Source organism: Gymnodraco acuticeps, unplaced genomic scaffold (genome assembly GCF_902827175.1).
Source record: "Gymnodraco acuticeps unplaced genomic scaffold, fGymAcu1.1, whole genome shotgun sequence".
Taxonomy (NCBI): Eukaryota; Metazoa; Chordata; class Actinopteri; order Perciformes; family Bathydraconidae; genus Gymnodraco; species Gymnodraco acuticeps.
The window spans coordinates 1070825-1094703 of record NW_022991375.1 but is presented as its reverse complement, the minus strand read 5'-3'; the positions used below and the strand labels follow the sequence as shown (position 1 = coordinate 1094703).

Here is a 23879-nt window from a genome sequence, read left to right as displayed (position 1 = left end):
AAAGTTAGAAAATGAATCCACTATCTCTAAATATCACAACTATTCGGTATATTGATAAACATTGTACAGATATTTATGGTCCCTAGAGGATCAATCTTACTGAACTATTTGGGCGTTTATGTTCTCATTCATTTAAAAGTAAAATGGCCACAGAGTCACTCTCAAAGGTTATTCTTTGTTCACCTATGTCAATAACTTGACAGATAGCACTACTTCTTCAGCAACATCTGCATGTTGCTGAAGAAGTAGTGCTATCTGTCAAGTTATTACAAATTATTATTACACTAATCTTACAAAACCAGACAAACAGCCGATACACAGAACATCTTTTATTTTAGGTTACAGCGTGACTGAGGATCTGTTTAACAGAGCAAAGACAAACTGTAGACACTATTAATGAATTTTACTACAAAAGTGACAGTCCATTTCGATTCTTCTTCAATACTACGCAACAATATGAAATATACATTATGTACATTTGTTTAGAGCAGGGAGGAAATGTTCCTCGCTTACACTTTACATGGATGTCGTACAAGTTGAGAGACAGAGAGAAAGAGAGGAGAGATATTCAAAGTCAAACCTGGCGAGAGAAAGTGCTAGACAATGAGAACAACATTTTGTAGTGAAGAGTAGATTGGTCACAAAATAATACTCGAGTGGCTCGATAAGCAGATGTATACGGTTGAGGTAAGTTTGAAAGATTCTGTAACTGTATCAAAATGGCCCGGCACATCGCACTGCGATGCACACAGTGCAAAAATAACCAGGTATATATCACAGTATTTAAAGTTGTAATGCAGAAGTTGAGTGGTCTATCCAGTGAGGGCTGATGCAAATGTTGTTACAAAATGAAACGTGAAAAATAAACTGGATGACTGAAAAATGAAATCAACAAATACAAAGTTTTGCTGGCAGGATGACTCACATGACGAGGAGGTGATTGAATGACATCCACCTCCCTGCCATAAACAGACAAATGTAACAAAACAAGTGAACTTTGAGTCCATGGTGTGGCTAGCTCAACCTTACATGTTGAGAATATGGGATTTTCTCTTCTCCCAATAGAAATGGGGTGCCTTTAACTCTGCACTCTCTTGCACTGTCTCTTCAATGAAAAGTCCATCACTATGTGAATCCTTACTGTAGCTTTCTTTTCTGTCCTCATTTATTTAGCAATGACAGGCCAGAGGTCATTTGGGTAACAGGCAATACGCAGCACAAACCCAACAAAAGCATACCTTAACTTTGAACAATCATGCAGTTATTACTTATCAATCATCTTGAAAATCCACATATTATTTGAATGCTATCCATAAGCCTTCAGCGCTTCATCCTACTTCTCATTTTCCACTCTCAGCCCAGACTGGGAAGAGAGTTGCTTTGTCTCTAGATACTGATCTAAGGTCAGTTTTAGCATTTCCCCCATGCAGGGAGAGAGTCGTGAATTGAAAATATGATTCAGCTAATGCTATGAGGGGACATGTTGCGACATACAGTATGTTAATTGGAGCGCAGATCTGCGCCGGAGGGTAAGACCTTCGTCTCTCCTGAGCATAGTGGGATAAGGGGCACTGGGGTGTGTGGTTGTAGTGTGTGCATGTGGGTTTATGTATGGTCACATCACAGTTAACTGTGCTCCCCCTCCATTCACTGTCCTTCCTCCTCACGTAGGAATTGGAAGACGGATGAGAAGTCCTTGTTAGCGTAGCCGCGGGCGCACATGACTCTGAAGATCTGGTGGGCGAGGGAACCGAGAGGGATGGGTGTCTTAGTGTTGGTGGCAGTGTTTTGAGCCAAACCAAGATCCTAGATAGACGGAGAAAGAGAGGCAGGGTTTTTACACTAACATAGAATCTATTTCTGTATATCTAGGCTGATCAAATAAATATCCTTATTTTATCAGAAGTTTGGTGTGTTAATTTAACGTCCCAGGCTTATGTATGCAGAGCACACATTGCAAGTGTATTAAACGACCCCCAGATGCACTAAATAATACACAGGCACAGACTGACCCATACAGAAGAGCTAATGCAGTGACAGTAAAATGAAGTGGCGCACAATAAGTCACAGATGGGATGGTGAGGAGGAGAGTGGGAGTATCACACACAGACAAAAGAGCAGTTAAAAAGGGACACAAAATAAATGACAGGGTTGAGATTGAGAGAAAGAGATTGACAAAAAACAGACAAAAAGAAAAGAAAAAGGGCAAATTAGCCGTAGTTGCTAAAATAATTAGTCAATTAGGACTACATTAGATTCTAACAACTTTGATAAATTATTAACCATTAAGGTTATTATCCTGGGAAAAAAAAATCCAGCTTCAACAAAATATGAAGATTTGGGACTTTGTTTAATTTTATTATATTTTGTGTTTTTGTTTTGAAATGTTGGATCTACCTAACAAGCCTTTTATTGTAAAAAAAAATGAATGACGAAAAGAAGCTTAATCAAGAAAGTGACTTAAAGACAGGGGACAGGTTGTACCTTGGCCATTAGTGTGGTTCCAAAGCCCCCCAGGTAGTTGTTGGCAGAGGGGACTCCCTCCATGACGCCAGGGGCTGGATTGTACGTATCACTGGACCAGCAACGACCTGAAGACATGTTGAGGATCTTTGCCAGCAGCTTGGGGTCCAAACCCAGTCTGGGAAAGGAGGAGAAGGGGTCAGTCGGTTCTTAATGCATGTTAACATCAACATTTATGGGTGATTATAGGAGTCTTTCTTTTACTCGCTATGCTGGTTTTAGTACATATCAGAACAAAATTGCAAACGAACTGCATCCTTGATTAAAGGCTCAACCCTCTGGATTGTGCTACCTGCTAGCTCGACCAAATTGAGCATTTTTAGTATTCAGTATTTTAGAGCTTTCTTCAGCTTTCAAGGTGTGGTTAAACATTGACCAGAGCTGTTGACACCAACTAGTCATTATCTGTGTACTGCCATGGAAGGTTGTCCTTGTGTTTGAAGTGTGTCATGTACAGTCATTTAATGATTACCTAAACTATCAATGCCCATCAAGGAACTTGTGTTGGAAATTATCTTTAGCTACAAGTGTGACACGTTGGACACTTCTAGAAGTCACTGTTATTCTGTACTAATGAATGTCCCCAACGAGTATACACAAAAACATACTAATAAACTAGTAAGAAAATGGGACAGACGACTCAGCGATTATTGAATCCATTTTCAAAACAGAGCAAAATAGCAACATGGAAAAAGATGGGTGTGGGGCGGCTGGTGATCGTGGTGACCCCCATTGAACCTTATGCTAGGCTGTGACCATTCCTCAGTGTTAATGGCTGAAGGCTTTGTAATGCTGGCTAATGCAGTATTGATGTTTACCAGCACATCTATCCTTCATCATCCCTCTTTCATGAAAGAAAGAGGAGGAGAAGTGGTTAAGCAGCACAGGGGAGCCATAAACCTCGCTGTCACGTATAGAAGAACGCTCTTACTTCTGCTGCCCCATTTTGCAGCAACCCACTTTCATATGCAAGTCTCCAGGCTATGATATGCAAAAAGCAAAAAGACAGACAGAAGCAGGGAGTGAAACAAAGTGCCAACCATTACAGGGAAGAGGGTGTAACTATAGCGTCTGTGTTGGTCTGTGTAGTGCAGCTTTTGTGTATTAACGGTTTAAAGGCCAGTTTAAAGCGGACCACATCAAGCCCTGGCTGCCTCACTTCACTGTTACTTACAGGCCTGTAACTCTTTTCTGCTCTCAATTTGACTATTAAACCATCATAGGTCCTTAAGGCCAGCAGCCTCCCTCCCGCTCTTCTGCCCTCCCTCCCTCCACCTGGCACTCATTCTGCCATTACTACCACAGTTTTTATTAGCTGTCTACTAACTAATTAAGAATGGGGATTGCGTTTACACTCTCCATGTCTTTCGTCTCTTTTGTGTCCTGTGTTTTTTTAACAGTTTTGGAAATGTGGCATGAGTGCCGCCGCATGCGTGCATATGCGTGTGTGTTAGTTAACATGTGTTTTAGCTTGCAATTTGTTAATGTCAGTCTCGCTCATGATGGCTTTTTTAGTTTCCGTCTGAAGCATCCCTCGCCATCCTGCCTCTCATCTCCTCCTCCGCCTTCTCTCCTCTTCCTCCCCCTCGTCTTCCCCGCTGACACCTCCCTGTCTGAGGACTCTAGGGGACATATGTTTGACACCGCGCACAAACCCCCCATCTCTCCACACACACACACACACTCTCTCGCACACACAAGCAGGCAGCCCCTCCCTGCGTTCTGGGTCAGCAGCTGAAAAGGTTACTGGCTGAGCTATAATAAAGCGCGTCCGAGCGCACAGATCGTTTGTTATAGCGACCAGAGACGCTGACGGGGAGCTGTTGTCCTCTGTTAACGATAAATCAATGAAGTTCCCCTCCTGCTCCCATCACACACGCAGACCCGCACAGCCACTCACACACACCGCCGTGGTTATTAGCTGACGCAGTGGTGTTGTTCCTCGCCTGCGGTAATTTGCGTGGAGAAGAGGACATGTCACGCTTTAACAAGATTGACATGGATAAACACACAAAGACACAAACGGTGAAACAAACGTGTTGCTGTGCGATGCCGCTGCACATTAAAGAAATGTGAGAGTGAGAGGGAGAGAGATGAAGAAAAGAGAGGAGGGTGTTGATGTGCTGGAGGGCTCTAGCAGGTGGAGTTCATTTGCAGCGCTGATATTAACTGTCTGTTTCATTGCGATTAGCTTCTCGTCCTCGTTTGATGCCACAGGAGAGGAAGCCAACCCGTGCCCAATTTATTATTACATTACAGAGCTAACGAGCACATACACACACACACACACAAGCGTTTACTATCCCATTTATAGAGGCAACAAGCGCGTTTATCACCCAACTTTAATTTTCATCTGAACATATGCTCACAATTCATTAAAAGGGGGGAGAGATGTGTATCTGTGTGTCCTGTGGCAAACCTACTTCTGTCTCTCAACACAAAGGGTTTTGTTGTTATGCCCTTAGATCCGCCTGTTGTCTTCCTCATAAAAGAATTAAAGAGCAAATATGTGTGTCCCTACTTGTGAGTGCTTGTCTTTATGCATGAATGAGTGCAGGTACACATGTGCAAGGTGAACCGTAAAAAGCCTCATATCCCTTCCTAGGCCAGTCGCCTCTCTTCTCTTTTTCCTCTCCTTTCATCTTCATGTGCATCATTAAAATCACTGCTGCCCGTCTCTCCGCTACTCTCCGCAGATTTTCACCCCCCTCTACCACTGACTGGTTGGCTGCGTGCAAAAATGATGGCAGACAGAGGAGAAATGAAGGGATTAAAAGGAAAGAATAAAAATGAGGAGGTACAGAAAACAGGAATGGGGGAAAAAAAGCCAATCGAGAAGGACGGCAAATAATAGGCTGTGTATGCGGGCTGGGAGGGAAGTGTGTGTGTGTGTGTGTGTGTGTGTGCTCATAATTGTCATGCGTGGCCATTCCTTGCACTAAGAAAACGTCACGCTCTGTTGGAGACGGCCCGAGCTTCCATCTGAGATCAACAAATTAGCTCCACGAACAGAACTGTGCATGTATGTGTCTAAGTGTGTGTGTGTGTGTGTGTGTGTGTGTGTGTGTGTGTGTGTGTGTGTGTGTGTGTGTGTGTGTGTGTGTGGGGAGAAACACACACACTCATACACATATTCGAGAAAGGGCAGCTCTATCAGGCCCAAGTCCAGCATGATAAAATGTTATTGCCATTTTCCTGTAAATTGGCAGTGAGTGTTCAGTCTCCTTTGTGTATGACTGTGTCGTGTGTGTGTGTGTGTGTGTGTGTGTGTGTGTGTGTGTGTGTGTGTGTGTGTGTGTGTGTGTGCGTGTGTGTGTGTGTGCATATACGGCTAAGAGAGCGCCCTCTCTGCATAAGAGGCTGGGCCGCAATGCAGCATGGGAGATTTACGGGTGTGGGCTCTCTCTAAACGATGACAGTCTTTGTCAAACCCCATAATAAAGCCCCAGAGATTGGTTAGTAAGAAGGGGGGGGACATGGAAACCCACACACACACCATGCATGTATGCGCACACACAATCATAACTGAATAACTGAAGGGTCAGTTTGCATGTAAAAAATAATTCACAATCAAAGTGAAAGGATGCCGTAGTTAGCATTCGTATCCTTTTATTCATTGGCATATGTTACAATGATGTGCACAGTCTGTCGCAGTTTGCTAGAAAACTGCTGTCTTCAGTGTCTGTGGATGTAAATCTGTGTGTCAAAGTGTGCGTGTGTGTGTGTGTGTGTGTGTGTGTGTGTGTGTGTGTGCATTAGAGACAGTGTGGCAATGTGTAAATCTGTGTTGCTCCCTTAATGCCTCCATATTTCAGAGGCCTAGTGGGGGGATTTATGTGCGACTGCTCATGCCAATTTTCCTCCTCTGTCTCAGCACAGATAAATCAGCGGCACTAACACAGCTGCACTGTGAGAAAAGCAATTCGCGTACATGCACGCACACACACACAAACACAAACCATTTAAGGTGCAAAACCCATACAAATGCATAATAGTTACACACTAAACAGAGGGAACAGTCTATTATTGGCAGGGGATGTGTAATAATAAAGTAGATTATAAATTCACATTTGTGAGGTCAAAAAAACTATTGTGATGGCTCAGGTTAATTCATTCATGTGAAGAATAACTGATGTGTAGACTTAATTTCCTAACAATTTAACCAACGATTGATTGATTTGGATGTTAAGATACTTTTGAATCCTTCGATGAGCCACATATTTTAGGTCATATCCAAATGATTTGGTTTAATTCAGAAGACTTCATATCCCATCATTCTCAGCCTTTGTGCCATGATGAATGATGGGATATCTAGGCGGTGTTCAATGACAGGCTTGTGACAGGATACTGGTGAGAGCTCAATCAGTAGATGTAAATCAGAATCTTTGGCTCCGCCCCCTCATCCATCTCTCTCCAGCATAGGCGGCTCCCAATCGGGGCTGGGCTGACCCCTTTGCACTTCCATAAAACACACACACACACACACACACACACACACACACACACACACACACACACACACACACACACACACACACACACACACACACACACACACACACACACACACACACACACACACACACACACACACACACACACACACACACACACACACACACACACACACACACACACACACACACACACACACACACACACACACACACACACACACACACACACACACACACACACACACACACACACACACACACACACACACACACACACACACACACACACACACACACACACACACACACACACACACACACACACACACACACACACACACACACACACACACACACACACACACACACACACACACACACAGCTATATCAAAGGGACCCTCAAACGTGCCACCTCGAAGATCATGGTGATTGTACGGCTTACAAACAAATATCTTGATTTTGCTTGACTCGGGAGGAAAAGTCTACTGCTCTACATCCCTCAACAAGAAAAAGGAAGCCCACTGGATCTACTGAACAGCTGGTTTTGACATGAAGTTACACCTCACTGGTCTCCACGAGCAACATATTGTGATTACTAGCTCATTTTCCATTTAACAGCTTAGGTGGTATAAGTTGAAGTAAGGTATATCCATTTTTAATAGCCCAATCAGAGGTTTCCCTGTGTCAGAATGTCTTTGCTCTGCTGCAAAGTGTTACAGCTACATTAACCTTTCCCATGTAAATCTATCTTCATCCTTGCTTTTCCCTTTAGGATAACAGGCAGGAAGCAGCTTAGCGCAGCATCGGCCGACTGTACCTGATGCCAAGGTTCATTGTCTCTGCGGTCCCAATCATCCCGATGGCCAGGAGCATGTTGTTGCAGATCTTAGCGGCCTACAGAAGATTCAATTAAAACAGAACAGGCACTTTTATTTTGTGTATAATGAGGTTTCCAAGACAACATGTAATACAGGATGTGAATACATTTAAAAAGGTACATCATACTCAGATACTATAGACTTGTGAATGTGCCAATCAAGTGGCTACCTACAAAGATATTTCACTAAGACATCAAGCATGACAATTCCTGGATTAGTTATTTTTTAAATAATTTTCAAAAGTTAAAGGGCACCGAGCTTTCGCAGCAGCTGGCCCCAGGCTCTGGAACACTCTGCCCCTCCATGTGAGGTCGGCCCAGACCCTAGGGGTTTTTAAATCAACACTTAAAACTCACTTCTTCTCTCTGGTCTTCTAGTCTGAGCGGAGCACGACTCCTGACATTTCCCTGTGTGTGATTTTTTTATTTGTGCTGTTGTATTTGTTGTAAAGTGTTTTTATTGTAAAGTATTTGTATTGTATGTACAGCACTTTGGCTCGACCAAAAATCGTTTTAAAAATGTGCTATATAAATAAAACTTGATTTGATTTGATTTGAAAGTGTGATATTCAAACTGCTTAAGATTCCTTTTTTATTATGTTAAAGGCAAGATGGTAGAATAATGGACTATCATTTAAAAGTTCAAAATGAACAATATTATAGTGCATTTTATAAATATTTAAATACACAAACCATGAGTTGTTTATTTTTATAATAATAAGCTTTATTTGTATAGCACTTTTCTTGCATCAGGGGCAGCACAAACACAACTTAAAACACAACCAGAGTTTTACATGCAGCATCAAATAAAAAAATAAATAAAAACACTTTAAGAGACACAGCAGTAAAAGCTAATCAAAAATAAAACACAAAGAAATGGTGATCCCTTTCGGTAAAATAAAAGAAGACAAAATCAATAAATAGGATAAAAAAGAAATACCTATTAATAAAATAAATAAAATATAATGTAATCAATGAAAAGACGCAAATCATGGAAAGGAGTAAGTTCATATATAAAGTACAGTATGTGTTTAAGTTACTGAAACAAGGCAGTGAGTGTGTGAGAGTGTGTGTGTTAGCATGCATTAGTCTTTACCTGTCCAGTGCCAACCCCTCCACAGTAGACAACATTGGCTCCCATGCAGGTGAGCAGCTCCTGCGCAGCGTTGTATTCCTCCTCCGCTCCCCCCACCATGAAGGTCAGTTTGGCCAAGCTGGCAGCGCCGACACCTGAACGCAGAACACATGTTCAAACTGTGCTGATGTTAACTCAGGTGAACACACGCTGTGCTTGAGTACACACATTCATCACGTCCATCCCCTGGCTCTGAAATAGTACGACCCAGACCTGTGGACCTGAAAATAGTGTTGGAGGGAAAATTGATTCGTGTAAGAATTCATATTGTAATATTCTGACTTGATTCACAACTTAAAAAAATTGAAGATGTTTTTCTACAAACATAGATTAAGATACAATGAGGACAATCCTACACACCAAGTCAAAGTTGTATTAAGCATTATTGTGTGAACTGCCTACCAATATTTATTTATTTATCTATCAGACAGCCTATTTTTTTTTGTATACTTGTTATTTTTTAATTAACTGAGGATTGAGAAATACTAAACAAAAAAGTGAAATGTTACTAATGCCCAAGTGTAGCATGAATACCATTTGTCTAAGGTTTGCAAGGGAGTTTATCTTTTTTTTTCTTCAAATAATGTTTAATTACGTTATACGTAATTTCATGCCTTCATGCAATGATTTTTCACAAATCCAAAATCGAATCAGATCATGACATAATGAAAAGATTAACAGCTCTGCCTGCAACACACTACACACTTTTATACAAGGTCAAAGAGTGAGTTAAACGTGACAAATAAAAATAGCGCAGCCGCAGTTTGAGCCTAAGTAAACAGGTGTATCCAACTCAAATGTGTAGATTTGCCACACAAAAGAACATAATACATCAGCCACTTGACTGTTTCAACACTAACAACAGTGTGTAAAAGGTCAAATGTGTACTGTGTGTGTGTGTGTGTGTGTGTGTGTGTGTGTGTGTGTGTGTGTGTGTGTGTGTGTGTGTGTGTGTGTGTGTGTGTGTGTGTGTGTGTGTGTGTGTGTGTGTGTGTGTGTGTGTTGGACTCATAGTGGGACAGGCGTGTTAAGTAGTCGAGCACCAGAGGGCCAGAGGTATCTTTAAAAGCCGATTGTTGCCATCATCCTCTGCACAACCCTCGTGGGAGCCTTTGCCTTTTGTCCTGTCACCCTTACTCTCTCTGTCTCTCACACACACTCACACACACACACACACACACACACACACACACACACACACACACACACACCAACAGCTGTGCCTAAGGCCAGCCCCCCTCATGGGGGTATCAGTGACAGGCGTGAGGGGTAATTAACTTTACACTTTATCATGTTCAATTAGACGTCCCTCACCGTGCCTGATGGCTTAAGGAGCGTGCCATGTTGTGGGAGGCAACCTCACCCCCCCCTCTGCCCACCCCACAGGGTCCTTAATGCAGAACTAACCCCTTTCAGAGTGGGCTCGACCCAGCAGGCCTGAGTCTCCTGTGCAATGGCAGTGTTCCTTGCATGCTTTATTGAATAACTCCAAACATTAACACAGAGCACAGCTGGTACACACATAATGTATACACAAACTCACACAGGGACAACAATGTAATATCATTCTGATCTCAAACACAATATTTAGAAAAGTACTGAAGTAAAAAGACTGTGACTCTGCATGCAAAGGGACTTTTCAGTTATCTGGGAAAAGGAAAGGAAGAAAAGGGAAGGCAGAGAGAGAGAGAGAGAGAGAGAGAGAGAGAGAGAGAGAGAGAAGAGGAGAGAGAGGAGAAGAGAGAGGAGAGAGAGAGAGAGAGAGATAGTTCAAATGTCTCTTTAGGGTGTCGTCTGGCTCTAATGAAAGGGCTCTTAATAGTGAAAGCCTAATAATGTCAGTGTTAATAATTAAAAGGGAATTACCAGGGACAAAACAGCTGAAGTCACATTATAGACTTTACTGCAGAGGAAAGGGGAGGAGAGGAGAGGAGGAGGGGAGAGGAAAAAAGGGGAGAAGAGGGGAGGGGAGAGGGAAAACAGAGGAGAGGAAATAAGGGTAGAGGAAATAAGGGGAAAGGATATGGGAGGCGAGGAGACTTACTGTACTATGATCCATAAACATAAATATACATCTCTTTTTCCTCCCCCTTCTTTAATTGGCTCTTCTGTTGTCAAGTGTATGATGCCACTACACTGTGTGTGTGTGTGTGTGTGTGTGTGTGTGTGTGTGTGTGTGTGTGTGTGTGTGTGTGTTGTGTGTGTGTGTGTGTGTGTGTCAGTGCTGAGCTGTCAGCAGGTCATTAGGGCCACACAACGAAGCCCACACTGCGGCAGCTGCCGATGGACCACGGCAAACACACGCTTAACATAAGGCCGCCACACACACCCATCATACACACATATGGTTCACAGACCATAGACATGATAGACTCTGATCCTTTCTGTGACTTTCTGTTGTCTTTTTTAATGTCATTTATATGCCTGACTTAGTCTATTTTAGTGTAATATAAGGACAGTTTCTTTTGGTGACAGATTGCTCAGATTTATGGTGATTTTACTGTTTGTTTGGCCAAATAGTTGAAGTTAGTTGTGATACACACGGCGGAAGTAGTCATAACACTTTTCTCGACTATGCTATCATTATAAATGTATCAATAATCATACAAATAATGACAGTCGATTGGAGTTTATCTTACTTACAGATAGTTGTAAAAGTTCAATACCTCTTATCACTTCTTATTTCCTTTACTAGTTTTCATTCTTCAGGCTTGTGTTCTCCCTAACAGGCAAATACACATCAACACACAAACACACACGGACGCACAGAAAGAGCCGTGTGACAACTGTGCTGGTTCATTAGTGGAGATCACTGTTTGTGGACGACTAAAGAGGAGATTATTGATAACACAGTCAACGTGCTGATCAATATATTTCGCTAAGGAGAGAAAGAAGGAGAGCAAGAGAGAGAGAGCGAGAGAGTTTTAGAGATGACAGCAGAGAAGGAAAACGATATTTCTCTTCCTACCTCCCAGCGTCCCCCCCCCTCAAATTAACTAATCACCCATAATAAGCTCTTATGATCTGTAGTGGATTTCTATAGGCAGTGACACCGGGATGATGGAAGATCCTTGTTGGTGGAAGAATAACAAATCATTAGCATAACAATGTGTGTGATGGGGGTGTCAGTGAGTCTGTTCATTGTGTATGGGCAAAAGTGCATTTGTGTTTGTGTGTTATTCTGTGATGTCTATGCAGTGGCTATGGTTCTACCGCGTGTGTGTAAGTGTGTGTGTGTGTGTGTGTGTGTGTGTGTGTGTGTGTGTGTGTGTGTGTGTGTGTGTGTGTGTGTGTGTGAGGGGACATCCCGTTCTCGGACTGGTCCTGTCAGAGACGGATTAAAGAGGAATCCTAATGAGGCTTCCTGAGCGCCGGGCCCGCCGGCTCATCCATCCCAGCGGGAGTGACAGTCCGGGATCGTTAGCACTGCACAACTACACAACGCCCCCTAGGGGGGAAGACAAGGTGTGTGTGTGTGTGTGTGTGTGTGTGCGTGTGTGTGTGCGTGTGTGTGTGCGTGTGCGTGTGTGTGTGTAGAAGGGTTGGGGGGGCACTTATGATAGAAGATACAGGGTTGAGATGGAGAGGAAAGAGTAGAGGAGGGATGCAAATACTGAAAACACTTCCACAACGGAGAGGTTACGTATATAATGCCAAAAACATACTTAATAAATATGTAATATAATTTTGAGATTTGGATAAAAAACACATCAGTCTAATGTCTAGCAGGCGATCCTCTTGGGAAATAATTCCCTTGGGAAAAAACGTATCTTCTCCTCGGTCACTTTCTCTCATCTTGCTCCAGGGGACAAGTTCTGGTTGGTCCTTACTGTTAAATAACCAAACACAAATATTCTCACAGTACGCTGAAGCTGGCTGGAATATTAATGAGCTACTCTGTGGCTTTTAATTTGTAGAGTGAAAGAGTAAGGCGCTCCAATAATATGTTGCATGACGTATGGAGGCACCACACAATGTGCATATCTGTGTGTGTGTGTGTGTGTGTGTGTGTGTGTGTGTGTGTGTGTGTGTGTGTGTGTGTGTGGCCCGTGCAAGTTAGCTTTAATTCAAAAGGAGACACATCTCCTTCATCTGATCTCCTCAATTAACAAGATTCAAGTTAATAAGCAGGCAATCAAGCCCTATTAGTACAGATGCTTGACAGCAGGCTTCGACGACAGTCATCAACCATAAACATGAGAGGGTGAAGCTGGCTGTGTAAAGGCAAAGGAAGATCAGAGAAACAGCTTTGGTTTTGTAGTGAGCACTCAATTCATTAGCACTTCTTTCATTACACACAGCACAATCAACCAAAGCAATTCATGACAAGGTTATAACCTTTTAAACTCTTTTTGAAGTGGCGCATGTATGTACAAAGTAAGTGAGAATGTCTCTGGTGTGTGCATGCAGTATCAGTGTGTGGGTTCCTGTGTGTGTGTGTGTGTGTGTGTGTGTGTGTGTGTGTGTGTGTGTGTGTGTGTGTGTGTGTGTGTGTGTGTGTGTGTGTGTGTGTGTGTGTGTGTGTGTGTGTGTGTGTGTGTGTGTGTGTGTGTGTGTGTGTGTGTGTGTGTGTGTGTGTACCAGAGACAGGTGCAGATCCCAGAGCTGGCCCGCCAATAAGACGTCAGTCTGAGCTTCTGAGGCCGTGTCTCGGAGTTACGAGCCGCATGTTCCAGTAGGCACTTTTTTTTATTGGTGGTGGGTTTAAATGAAGCTACATTTGTGAATATGAGGCTACGCAAACAACACACTCAGTTGCAAACGCACATACACACACAAAAAGAGTTTGTTACTGAATGACGCATTTGACAACAAGCCACAACCCTTTTTTCTCCCGCAGAGTATACAAAGAAACACTTTAAGCAAAAACAACACCTATAATATAATTTGAGCTCTTCCAAACACCCTATTTCCTAAAATGATAATGTAAATGTTCTGTGAGGACGCCAGGAGTGATTAAGGGTTACGCTTAAGTCCATGTCCAAATGTAGTTCGTGTAAACAAACTCTGGTTTTGGCATTATTTTCGTATTGTTTGCCAAAGTTCTTAACAATATCCACATGTTGTGTTTTTGCTTGCCTGACAGCAATCTGTAAGTCAGACTGAAAAGAGCTTTCACACTTCAAGCCTAACAGCTTTGTCGATGGGAGTTGACTGTTGGCAGTGTAAGCCAGTGGGGGTAGGATGTTTACAGGCCAACAACGCAGCATCATGTGGCCCACCATTATAATTACACCCCAGGGCAGATCTTTTTCTCAAACAAATTAAAAACCCAAGCAGACCCTGTAAAAAGCACAACGGATATCAAGTAAATGCGTGAAACTGTACGAGCAGAAACCAAAATCGCTAAATAAAATAAATCAGCACTGTCTGCCAACTTTGCTAATGTTCGGACGTTGTGTTGAAAACAGACTCTTTATCGGCTCCAGTTAACGAGCGCAGAGCCATGAGAACTGACTGCTGCACGGAAACGCTCCATGAGAACTGACTGCTGCACAGAAACGCTCCATGAGAACTGACTGCTGCACAGAAACGCTCCATGAGAACTGACTGCTGCACAGAAACGCTCCATGAGAACTGACTGCTGCACGGAAACGCTCCATGAGAACTGACTGCTGCACGGAAACGCTCCATGAGAACTGACTGCTGCACAGAAACGCTCCATGAGAACTGACTGCTGCACAGAAACGCTCCATGAGAACTGACTGCTGCACGGAAACGCTCCATGAGAACTGCGAGTGGAAGTTTGGGTTTTTAGAAGAAAATAACGGAAGAGATAATTCAAGTGTCAACATAGTTTCTTATAAACTAATGTTAATACAGCCCTAAGGATTTAGTTTGTAATGCCTGTCCATTGACCACTAGGCCAGCCCTCATCATCATCATGAGTAACTCCAGTCCGTGGGGGAGAGGCTGGTCAATGGGAGGTGACACAGGATAAAGGGAGCAGGAAAGGTCCACGATCAATCCCTTCTCTGGCCCAATGAGACTCATCTACGACGGAACAAGTTAATAATGATCCCCAATTAGGTTGGTCTCAGTTATACACAAACACATTTACAATCCAACGGTTGAAGTGCAGAATAGAGCTGCACTCAAAAGATTTTTTAAATGTTTTATTAAATCTGCACCCTATTTTCTAAACTAAGTATTTCATTGTTGGTCCATAACATTTCAGAAGTAGTGAAAGTATCCATCCCTGTTTCTTAATGTCCATGGTTATGTCTTTAAACGTCTTGTTTTGTCAATCCAAAACCTAAAGATATTCTATTTAAAATGATAATGAAAAAAAGAAGCAAGAATTGTCCATATTTGAGAAGCTGAAAACAGTATTTTCTGGTATTTTTGCATTAAAAAGTGACTTCATTATGAAAGTAGTTAGGGTAAGATTATTTGTAGACTTTTGTTCCGTCATTGCAACTTCTTTCTCCCTATAACTACTCAATCAACAAGTAAAATCATGGTATACCTTTTTAAGGAAAGTACAATACCACACCATTAAAATACTCCATTAGAGAAAAAGGTTGGACTTAATACTGAAAAGATATTTAGTTTAGTATTAATTTAAATTGAAAAAACAAGGGAATCTCTATACGAGACGCTGAAAACAGCATTTCCTGCCATTTTCTGCATGTAGAATTACTTAATTAAAACAGTTATTGGATTATAATTGCTTGTATTATAGCCGATTATTTATCTGTCAATAGACTAATCTGTAAGCAGACCCATTATTATGGCTCCAGTGCAGAAACTGTCCTTGATACAGACAGAATGCTAATTCTCTTTTGGGTGAGTGACATGCAGTTTGACGTTTGAGCTACATTTGACAGATTTTTTGTTTTGCTCATACACCAGCTTACGATGTGCCTGCACACACAGCAGATGACATACGGGCAGAGATGTGAGAGCCAGTCCCCAGCTGCTGTGGGTCTCCCCCCATCTGGAGCATGGGCTAGAGTCCCCCCCTCACCACCCCTCCATCATCGACATCCCTGGTCACTTTACCGCCCTACACCCTTTCTCCCACTGCCCCCCCTCTTTCCCCCTATGTCACCGGAACCCGTCAGTGAGAGGCTTGTTATGCTAATCTAGTCTTTGGACCACTGACGCTCTCTAGTACTGGTGAGCCATCAACTTGATGGACTGCGACAGCAACACCCCCTGCCCGTCCAACATGATTCCTTAACTCAGTGTCAGAAAATACCACTAACCTTCACTAAACTGCCTTCAGAGCCCTTATGCTGCTTCCTCTCACCAAGCATACCAGTGGCAAACATTTAGTTAGACTGGTCTGAACTGGCTACTGAGTCTTTATTTACTACTTTCAACCACTTAATCCAAGAGTCTGAGTTCTCAGTGTCACATTAATGCACCATATAGAGCCAAGAAAAAAGCCCATAATGGAAAATAAATTATCCAAAGCATGCGCACTCATTTATCAAAACATTTCACTATTTTTAGAAAATGGTAGCATGTTATACTGTGATTTAAATGTGTGACCCAATCAAAACAAATCATATTGTTTTGGGACCAAAATAATTCTGTGAAAAAACTTGGAGAGGCTTCCTGTTGTAAGATATATAAAAAGTATATTCTTGGTAAGAACATTAATATCTAACATGGTTTTTCCCAAAAGTCCAACTATGTAAATGTCAATGAAAACTCAAATCACACCTACTGGACTGAGATGGGCTGCCGAACTAGTTGTGAAAAGTGCTCATACCTCCTACATTCACATGTAAAATAAGCACAGAGAAACTTACTCGTATATCAGATGAATATGAAAACTGGTTTCCTGTTTCCAACTCTTCACATACATTACTCTGCACAGTGAGGCTCAGAAATACAAGGGAAGTAACAGTGACAAAAAGAACATTTAGAGGTTGACTTCAAGTACCAAAGTTCATGCTTTAACGAATAAACATTAGTTTAGACAGTGTAATGTCAATAAAAGCTCCAGAAAAAATGAGTGTTTTGTTCAAATCTTATGTCCAAGGGCAAGAATAAACCTTTTTAAAATACAATGATGACTATCTGCATTTCAAGTCTGCCTACATGTTAAGGGTTACTCATAGTAAAAGATTATCTTTGTGGGAGAAGCCACAGGTCCTGTTTGCCTGGAGGGAGAAATGGAGTCTGTATCAGTCGGCATGCAGTGGATCGGCACGCAGTGTTGTGTGACGAACAAACTGGTGCCAGCGTTGGTTTGAACAAGCTCCTACAGGCTGGAGGATGACGTTCAAACTGTCGGCAAATGACACACTGCAACACTCAGGCTTCAGTTGATGTGGTATGGTTATGATTAGAGCGGTATTGAGACTCAGCCTAAAGAGGTAGTTAGCTAAGGATTATAAGAGCTTGCAAACAAGCAACATATCTCGAGTGCCGATGGTCCCACAACAGCTCCTTCTTGCTTTCAATTGCCCCGATAGCAGACTTTCCCAGCGCTGGGAATAACACAATGAAAGGTTTTTTAGGGCCTTTTAAAAGCCATCGTCCGTTAGCAATGTGGCAGCCCACCATGGGCACACAGACACAAACACAGGCATTCTGGGTAATTACTGCTAACGACCCCGCCACTTTTTAGCCAGACCTCCTATTTTTGACATCGCCGTGCCAACACCCTGAGCCTGTGACATCAGAGTTTGTTTTGTTGTGGGTCAACTTTGCATGCGGACGCTTTTAAGGACACCAGAGAGTGGTAGAAGTGTGTGTGCAAGCAAATGCCTGACGAGCCAGTGTCTAAGTTAATATAACTGTGTCTATGCAGGAAAGTGTTTGCTCAGAGATTAAAACTATATGTGTGTGTGTGTGTGTGTGTGTGTGTGTGTGTGTGTGTGTGTGTGTGTGTGTGTGTGTGTGTGTGTGTGTGAGGACACAGCTGGGTCTTGCAGGGCAAAAGCCAAGATGCTGGTCGGTGTGCAAAAATGAAAGCAGGCAAGATACCCACGAGAAGAAAGTTACAGTTTTTTTGATAGATCTTTTTAAAAAGGGTTGCGACTCCACTATTCAGATCCCACGGTTGGCATGCCAAACCTCTAGTGACGCACACAATGCACATACACACAGACATTTCTGTGTAAAACACACTACCTCACACACCACACATACACGAAAGGATTAATTTTATCTAGAAGTAAAACCTAAATTAAAAACAAATGCAGAAACCACAAAAAGAGCAGACTGTGTCTGCAAGAGTTTACAGGGGATCAGCAAGTCTGTGCCGAGTGTATCGTTACACCAAGTGGACTAAATACATTTTTATTAGAAAATGTCTATATTTATAAAGTTCATTCAGCAAATATAATAAATGATGTTAAAAGAATAGAATAAATCAATGTGTATCATCATTGTGTGTCTGCTTGAGAATAAGCCAGTTGTTTTTTTATGTATTAAAGACAATTTCTATTTTCATATGTAACATTTGGTTTATTTGTGGATATATATATATATGGCATATTATAAGTACTATTGGTCACAGTCAGAGCTGAGCTGAGCTGCTGTCAAACATACACACAAACCTCCTGAGGATGACAATGCCCTATTTGGGTAGGGTGCCATCTCCTGGTTGGAACAGAGCATGTAACCTCATATCCCACCCAGAGAGATGGACAGTGGGCTAGGGATAGGGAGGTGGTCATGTTTAGTTGCTATTGGGAATGAAGTTGCCACATGCTGAAACCATCTTTGATGAAATGTATGTCTCCTTATGTTTAAAAGCCTGGGACATCAAGATCACACACAAACTACCATTCACGAGTCGGGCTGAAAGTCTAAGTGTGTGCATTTTAAAGACATCAGAAACATTTATCTTTCTAAGAAATGTCAGAAACTATTACAAATGCTCATCACATTCCTAAAGACGTAGGTGGTGGCATCTTTAAATATACGTTTTTTTGTAAGACAAACAACAATCAAAAAGCGGGATGCTCCTTACATTTCGGGGCCAGTGATTGTTTTATGCACTTTGTATTTGTATGCACTCTTGAATGTGACGTGTGGATGTCCCAAGGTGACACTGGGTGCATGTGTGTGGGAAAGAAGAGTGTCTGCACAGCTAGTTGCAGAGGCCAGAGGTAGAAGGTAAATCATTGGTCATCTCAGGCTAGTAAAAGAGGCATAGTTAAGTGACAGGAAAGGAAGAACCTTCACAGAGGACTGCACACACACAAACTGTGAACTGTCTATAGTATATAAACAGCGTGTGTGTTAAGGGAGAGTAACAGGCTTAAGGCTCTGATCTCACTGACTGCAGTCGGGTCTGTTCTGCAGACGCCAGCTGGTAAACATGCCAGTGTGGGCTAAGTCTGTGTTTGTCAGGGTGAGGGCGGGGAATACAGTGCGTTTTGTGCATGAATTGAAGATTGTGCAATAAAAGGCAAATCTGTTATGATCAGAGTTAGTCACCAGATGAGCAGGAATGTCAGCATACCTTCACTGTAATCCTGAATGAAAATAAGAAATGTGTGTGTATGAAAGAGAAAGAGACGGACAGTTTTACTGCGATGTGTCTCCTTCATGTCTTATCTCCCTCCTCTCCTTTCCTGCACTCCATGTGAGGGCAGATTCTCTCCTCTTTATGACTCTTTATCTGACATGAAAGGCACTAACATGGGATACCCGCCATTACGGCTCCATCAACATGAAAAGCTCTGACATGGGATTCTCCACAGCGGCTCAGCCCATTAAGGACGACTGGTGATCCTGTGCTCTGTCAAAGAGCCGTCACAGGGAGACAGCACCACCATAATGAGGACTTAAAACCTTAACCTTGCCTTTAAGACCTCTGGTCAAAAGCAGCAATAAAACCTCAAGAGGGCACCTACTGGCTGGCCCGCTCAGTAATTACAACCCATGTCCTAGCACTAACCCAAAAGGTCCTAAAGTTTAGATATACAAAAGAGAATAAGACAGTTCAGAAGTGAGGCTGAGGGGTCATGGCTCGAACACTATGATTGGTATTCTTAAGTGAACCAAGAGTCTGATTCTGCTTTTGATAACGCCATCCACACCTAGTCTTAATGGCCTAACTACTGGTTTACAGTTAGTCATAAAGAAAGAAAGAAAACCGGTGATTCCTTGAGACAAAGCTTGCATAAGCAAAAACAGCAAATTACACACAGATCTCAAAATCTAGAATATGCAGAGATGGACTAAGCAGGTGTAAACACATTAGAGAGAAAGACAGCAACTCAAAAACATGCACATGTTTAATAATGCAGTGTTTTATATAGGATGACTGCTTGTGTGCAACATATGGGCACATTTATTTAAACAGCTAATTCCATTCTCCAATTTAACACTTTAATATATTTATTTTCAATTTATTTTAATAACGTTTATTTAATAATATGTGAGTTTATTTTCCAAATAATAATAATTACTTTTTTAAATCAACATGAGACGCTCTTCACATTGAAATGAACGAGATTCATCGCCCAGCACATTTAAATATGTCACATTTGAAGCTGGTTTGACTGTTGCCCCTATTTGTTCTTTCTTCCATAACAGTGGGGAAGAACACCGTGAGCAAATGCCAGGGGTTGAGTATCCATCCAGTAAATGATAACTGGTGTGTTAACTGTAGGCTCACAAGTTAAGATGTGACCAGTTGCTGACAACCACTGTAGCATTTAAAAGGCAATTCTTTTTAAATAGGAGTCAGGCAAAATGTCCAATCCTAATAAAAGGCTCCGGCGCTTCATTACATCACTTGCAGCACTTCACGATTCACAATGCAGGCAAAACAGCATCACTAATCTGTTTTAACCGAATATTAACTGGTATAGCTCTGGTTACAACACCAAAACAACAGTCTCCCATGACGTTATCATGTCATTCATTATGGAGTCTGTTTGTAACCACGTTATCTATTTTCACTTCAGCTGTTTCTCCACTGCTTCATGTGTGAGTAGAGAAACAAAGCTCTGCACATGGTGAAACTCGAGAGCAGAGAATATGAACGATTCTGTGATATTTTCGCAGAGACGGGATAAACATTGAAACAAATGTGGCTGGCACCTTACCTCCTGACACTGGAGCGTCCATGAACACAGCACCCATCTTCTCTGCAGCGACGGCCATCTCTCTCGAGACGGCAGGGTCGATGGTGGAGGAGTCAATCAACAGGGTTCCTTTCTTCACTTTCCTAAAGAGGGCAAAACAAAAAGCATTAACACTTCATGTATAGCAAATGTTTGGCCAAGCCCCTCTGTTCATACATGCTGCAATTGTGATGTTTCTGTGTTATAATTGTTTAAGAGGTACATTAGGGTTGCATGAATGCGTGAATAGTAAATTATGCTTACTTGAGGATGCCATTTGGACCTGTGTAGACTTCAATCACATTTGGACTGGAGGGGAGCATTGTGAGGATGCGGTCGGCTTTTTCTGCCACGTCTGCTGGAGAGTCTACTACCTAAAGATTGGAGTCAAAATTGCACAAAACATTAGATCAACAACACAATATTCATTAACACATTGGATGTGTTGAAGTTCTTATTTATGAGAAGCTGTTGGCCCATAGCACATATTTATTTTGTAGCTCTTCTAAAAAGATCTGCATTAAGTTTCAATAACTGCTTCGTAAAAGCTTGCAATAATTGTCAAGTTTGTTGGTTTACTTTTATTTGTCAATATGTAATGAGTGTTACCTGGGCACCCATGTCCTGCAGCTCCTTGCAAGACTCAGGGAAGACATCAGTGGCAATAACAGGATAACCGTTTCTTAGCAGGTTTTTGGCCATGGGGCTGCCCATGTTCCCCAGGCCAACAAACCCAATGGGGGTTTTTGAAGCCATTGATCGCGATGACACTGAGGAGGAAAACAAAGTTGTCATTAGATGTGTGGAAAAGATAGAGAAAATTAAGAGTCCCAGAGCAACTCAAACACAAGTTATACACAGTAGCTATCTACTAAAGATAGTGCAGTTGATTAGAATATTGGAGTACTTAAAATGATGGTGAGACTACTTTCTACTAGCAGTCTTATGGAAAACTTTGGTTTCTATGGCTAATGTCTATCAGGAAACATTCCAGTTAAAAGCAACATGTATATTTTCAAGATTTAAATTGTCTATTTACAATCAATAACAACAGAGAAAATCTGTCTGCTGTAACTTAAGACCAGCTTTCAGCGCAGTCTGGCCAGGCTATTAAACACTTCTGGTTCAGCCAAGGTCCAGCCAGGTTAACAGGTACTAAACAGAGTGGAAACCCTGGCACTGAACCCAGAACACAGCAATAGGATTAGGCCTGGACAGTGAAGCAAAAACAACAATCTCTACTGTAAATGTAACAACCTCCTCATCATATACTATACTGTATCACAATGTTATTACTCTGGATATAAAACTATTCCTTCAAGTTGATATTAACTGTCCTAACATAAGTGTTATCCTCATGACACACCATCAGCTGGTAACATAATTATCTACGATGTGATCGATGAAATAACAAAGATTGACATATTTGGCTACTAATGACACTATTTACTATCTTTCTAGAGTAATAATAATATGGCTAATGTTGCTGTTCACACAAGTGTGGGAACCCATTTGAAGTGATTGCTGTTATTACTGTACAATGGACTTTGAGACTTTCTGTACAGGAATGGGGAAAGACCACGTCTGCTTCATGAAGGTAGTACCAGGGGAAAAGAGAAAGCACTGGTTTTTTTGGCCATTATTAAGGGAAATTATTTGTGTAGCCAAATAACACCATTGCAATGCAACGACAACATTAAAGAATAAAAAGCAACAGTTCATACTTCATAGCACAACAATTTGAACACCAGAGAGTTAAATGCAGTGAAGTAAGGAGCAGTGTAACTATACTATCATGGCAATTGTTTTCGAATTACAAGTAGTGTCTTAACAAGGACAATTTATATCCACATTGTATTGTAGGAGGGGCAGGAGGAGTGGGCGTTGTGTCTATGGTTGCAATCAAAAGCTACCTATTAATGTGTGTAAAGAAAAACACACTTTGGTGTATTCAGAATAGCAACATCCAGAGCAGACTAACACAATAAGAGCTCAATCCATATCTTACCCATCCATCTAGACTCTAAAGGTGTCTTTAACAAAGAGATCATGGTCAATTAAAATGAGCTGCTGCTGGCTATTGCTTCACATTTAATTATGCATTAAGCACACTCTCCTAACAGACTGCAGACTGAACACAACGCAGCAGGTGACAGACTCAGGACATTGTGTCCGCACTGTCTTACTTAACTAGCATGAGCAGTAAGTATTCACACCTTTTTCAGTTGGCTAACGAGCTAGCTAACAGGCTGAAGCAGAGCATGTTCCGCTTGCCTTTTACCCTCAACACACGGGGAAAACGTCACAACGATACTGACAACATAAGCGAATACGTTACCGAAAGCAAGGTCGACATGCTTTGTCCCCCCCAACAATAGGTTTCGCGACCCTCTAAACAACGCAGCCATGCTTCTTTCCCCTTGACCTCAGCGTACAGTGACAGCTGTCAAGGAAGGAAAGCCCAACTGAACTGCTATGATCAGTTGCGGTTTCCACCAATCGCAGCTCTCGATAAGTTTCCGCAGCCAATCAGAAGAAGGCAAAGGCGGGACATCCTGTGCTACTGCTTAATGCCCTTTAGCCACTTTTGTAAGTACAGTATCCACTTAAAATGAACACAAACATAAAATCATTAGATTTCATAACAAATTATTTAGCTATGCAGTATATATTTTGTATTGTAATTAATGCTATATAGTTACGACATTATATATACACAGCAGATGATCTCCACAGCAATTATGGGTTATTATTGTAAGTGAAATTAGCTATAAATGTATGAGGCAAGAGAAGATAATTATTCAACTGATTGAATTAACTTGTGTAACTAATTTAGTTATTT

The 23879-nt window shown here is 41.9% G+C and overlaps 1 protein-coding gene across 1 annotated transcript; it reads right to left on the bottom strand.

Annotated features, from left to right (window-relative positions):
- Positions 1-314: 314 nt before the first annotated feature.
- hibadha (3-hydroxyisobutyrate dehydrogenase a) lies at positions 315-23502 on the bottom strand. The gene is made up of 8 exons (XM_034241187.1): positions 23376-23502; positions 21647-21807; positions 21302-21411; positions 21020-21141; positions 8955-9088; positions 7799-7875; positions 2485-2641; positions 315-1806 (listed from the first exon to the last, which is right to left on the bottom strand). The coding sequence occupies exons 1-8, from the start codon at positions 23443-23445 to the stop codon at positions 1648-1650; spliced, it is 990 nt and encodes a 329-aa protein (XP_034097078.1). The 5' UTR covers positions 23446-23502; the 3' UTR covers positions 315-1647.
- Positions 23503-23879: the final 377 nt, after the last annotated feature.

What these genes read in the sequence shown, in the direction of transcription:
- hibadha (XM_034241187.1), bottom strand. Translation starts at nt 23,445, where the DNA reads ATGGCTGCGTTGTTTAGAGGGTCGCGAAACCTATTGTTGGGGGGGACA. An exon ending in GCATGTCGACCTTGCTTTCG is followed by an intron (nt 21,808 to 23,375) that starts GTAACGTATTCG and finishes TTTCCTCCTCAG; the next exon opens with TGTCATCGCGATCAATGGCT. An exon ending in GGACGCTCCAGTGTCAGGAG is followed by an intron (nt 9,089 to 21,019) that starts GTAAGGTGCCAG and finishes TTCTGCGTTCAG; the next exon opens with GTGTCGGCGCTGCCAGCTTG.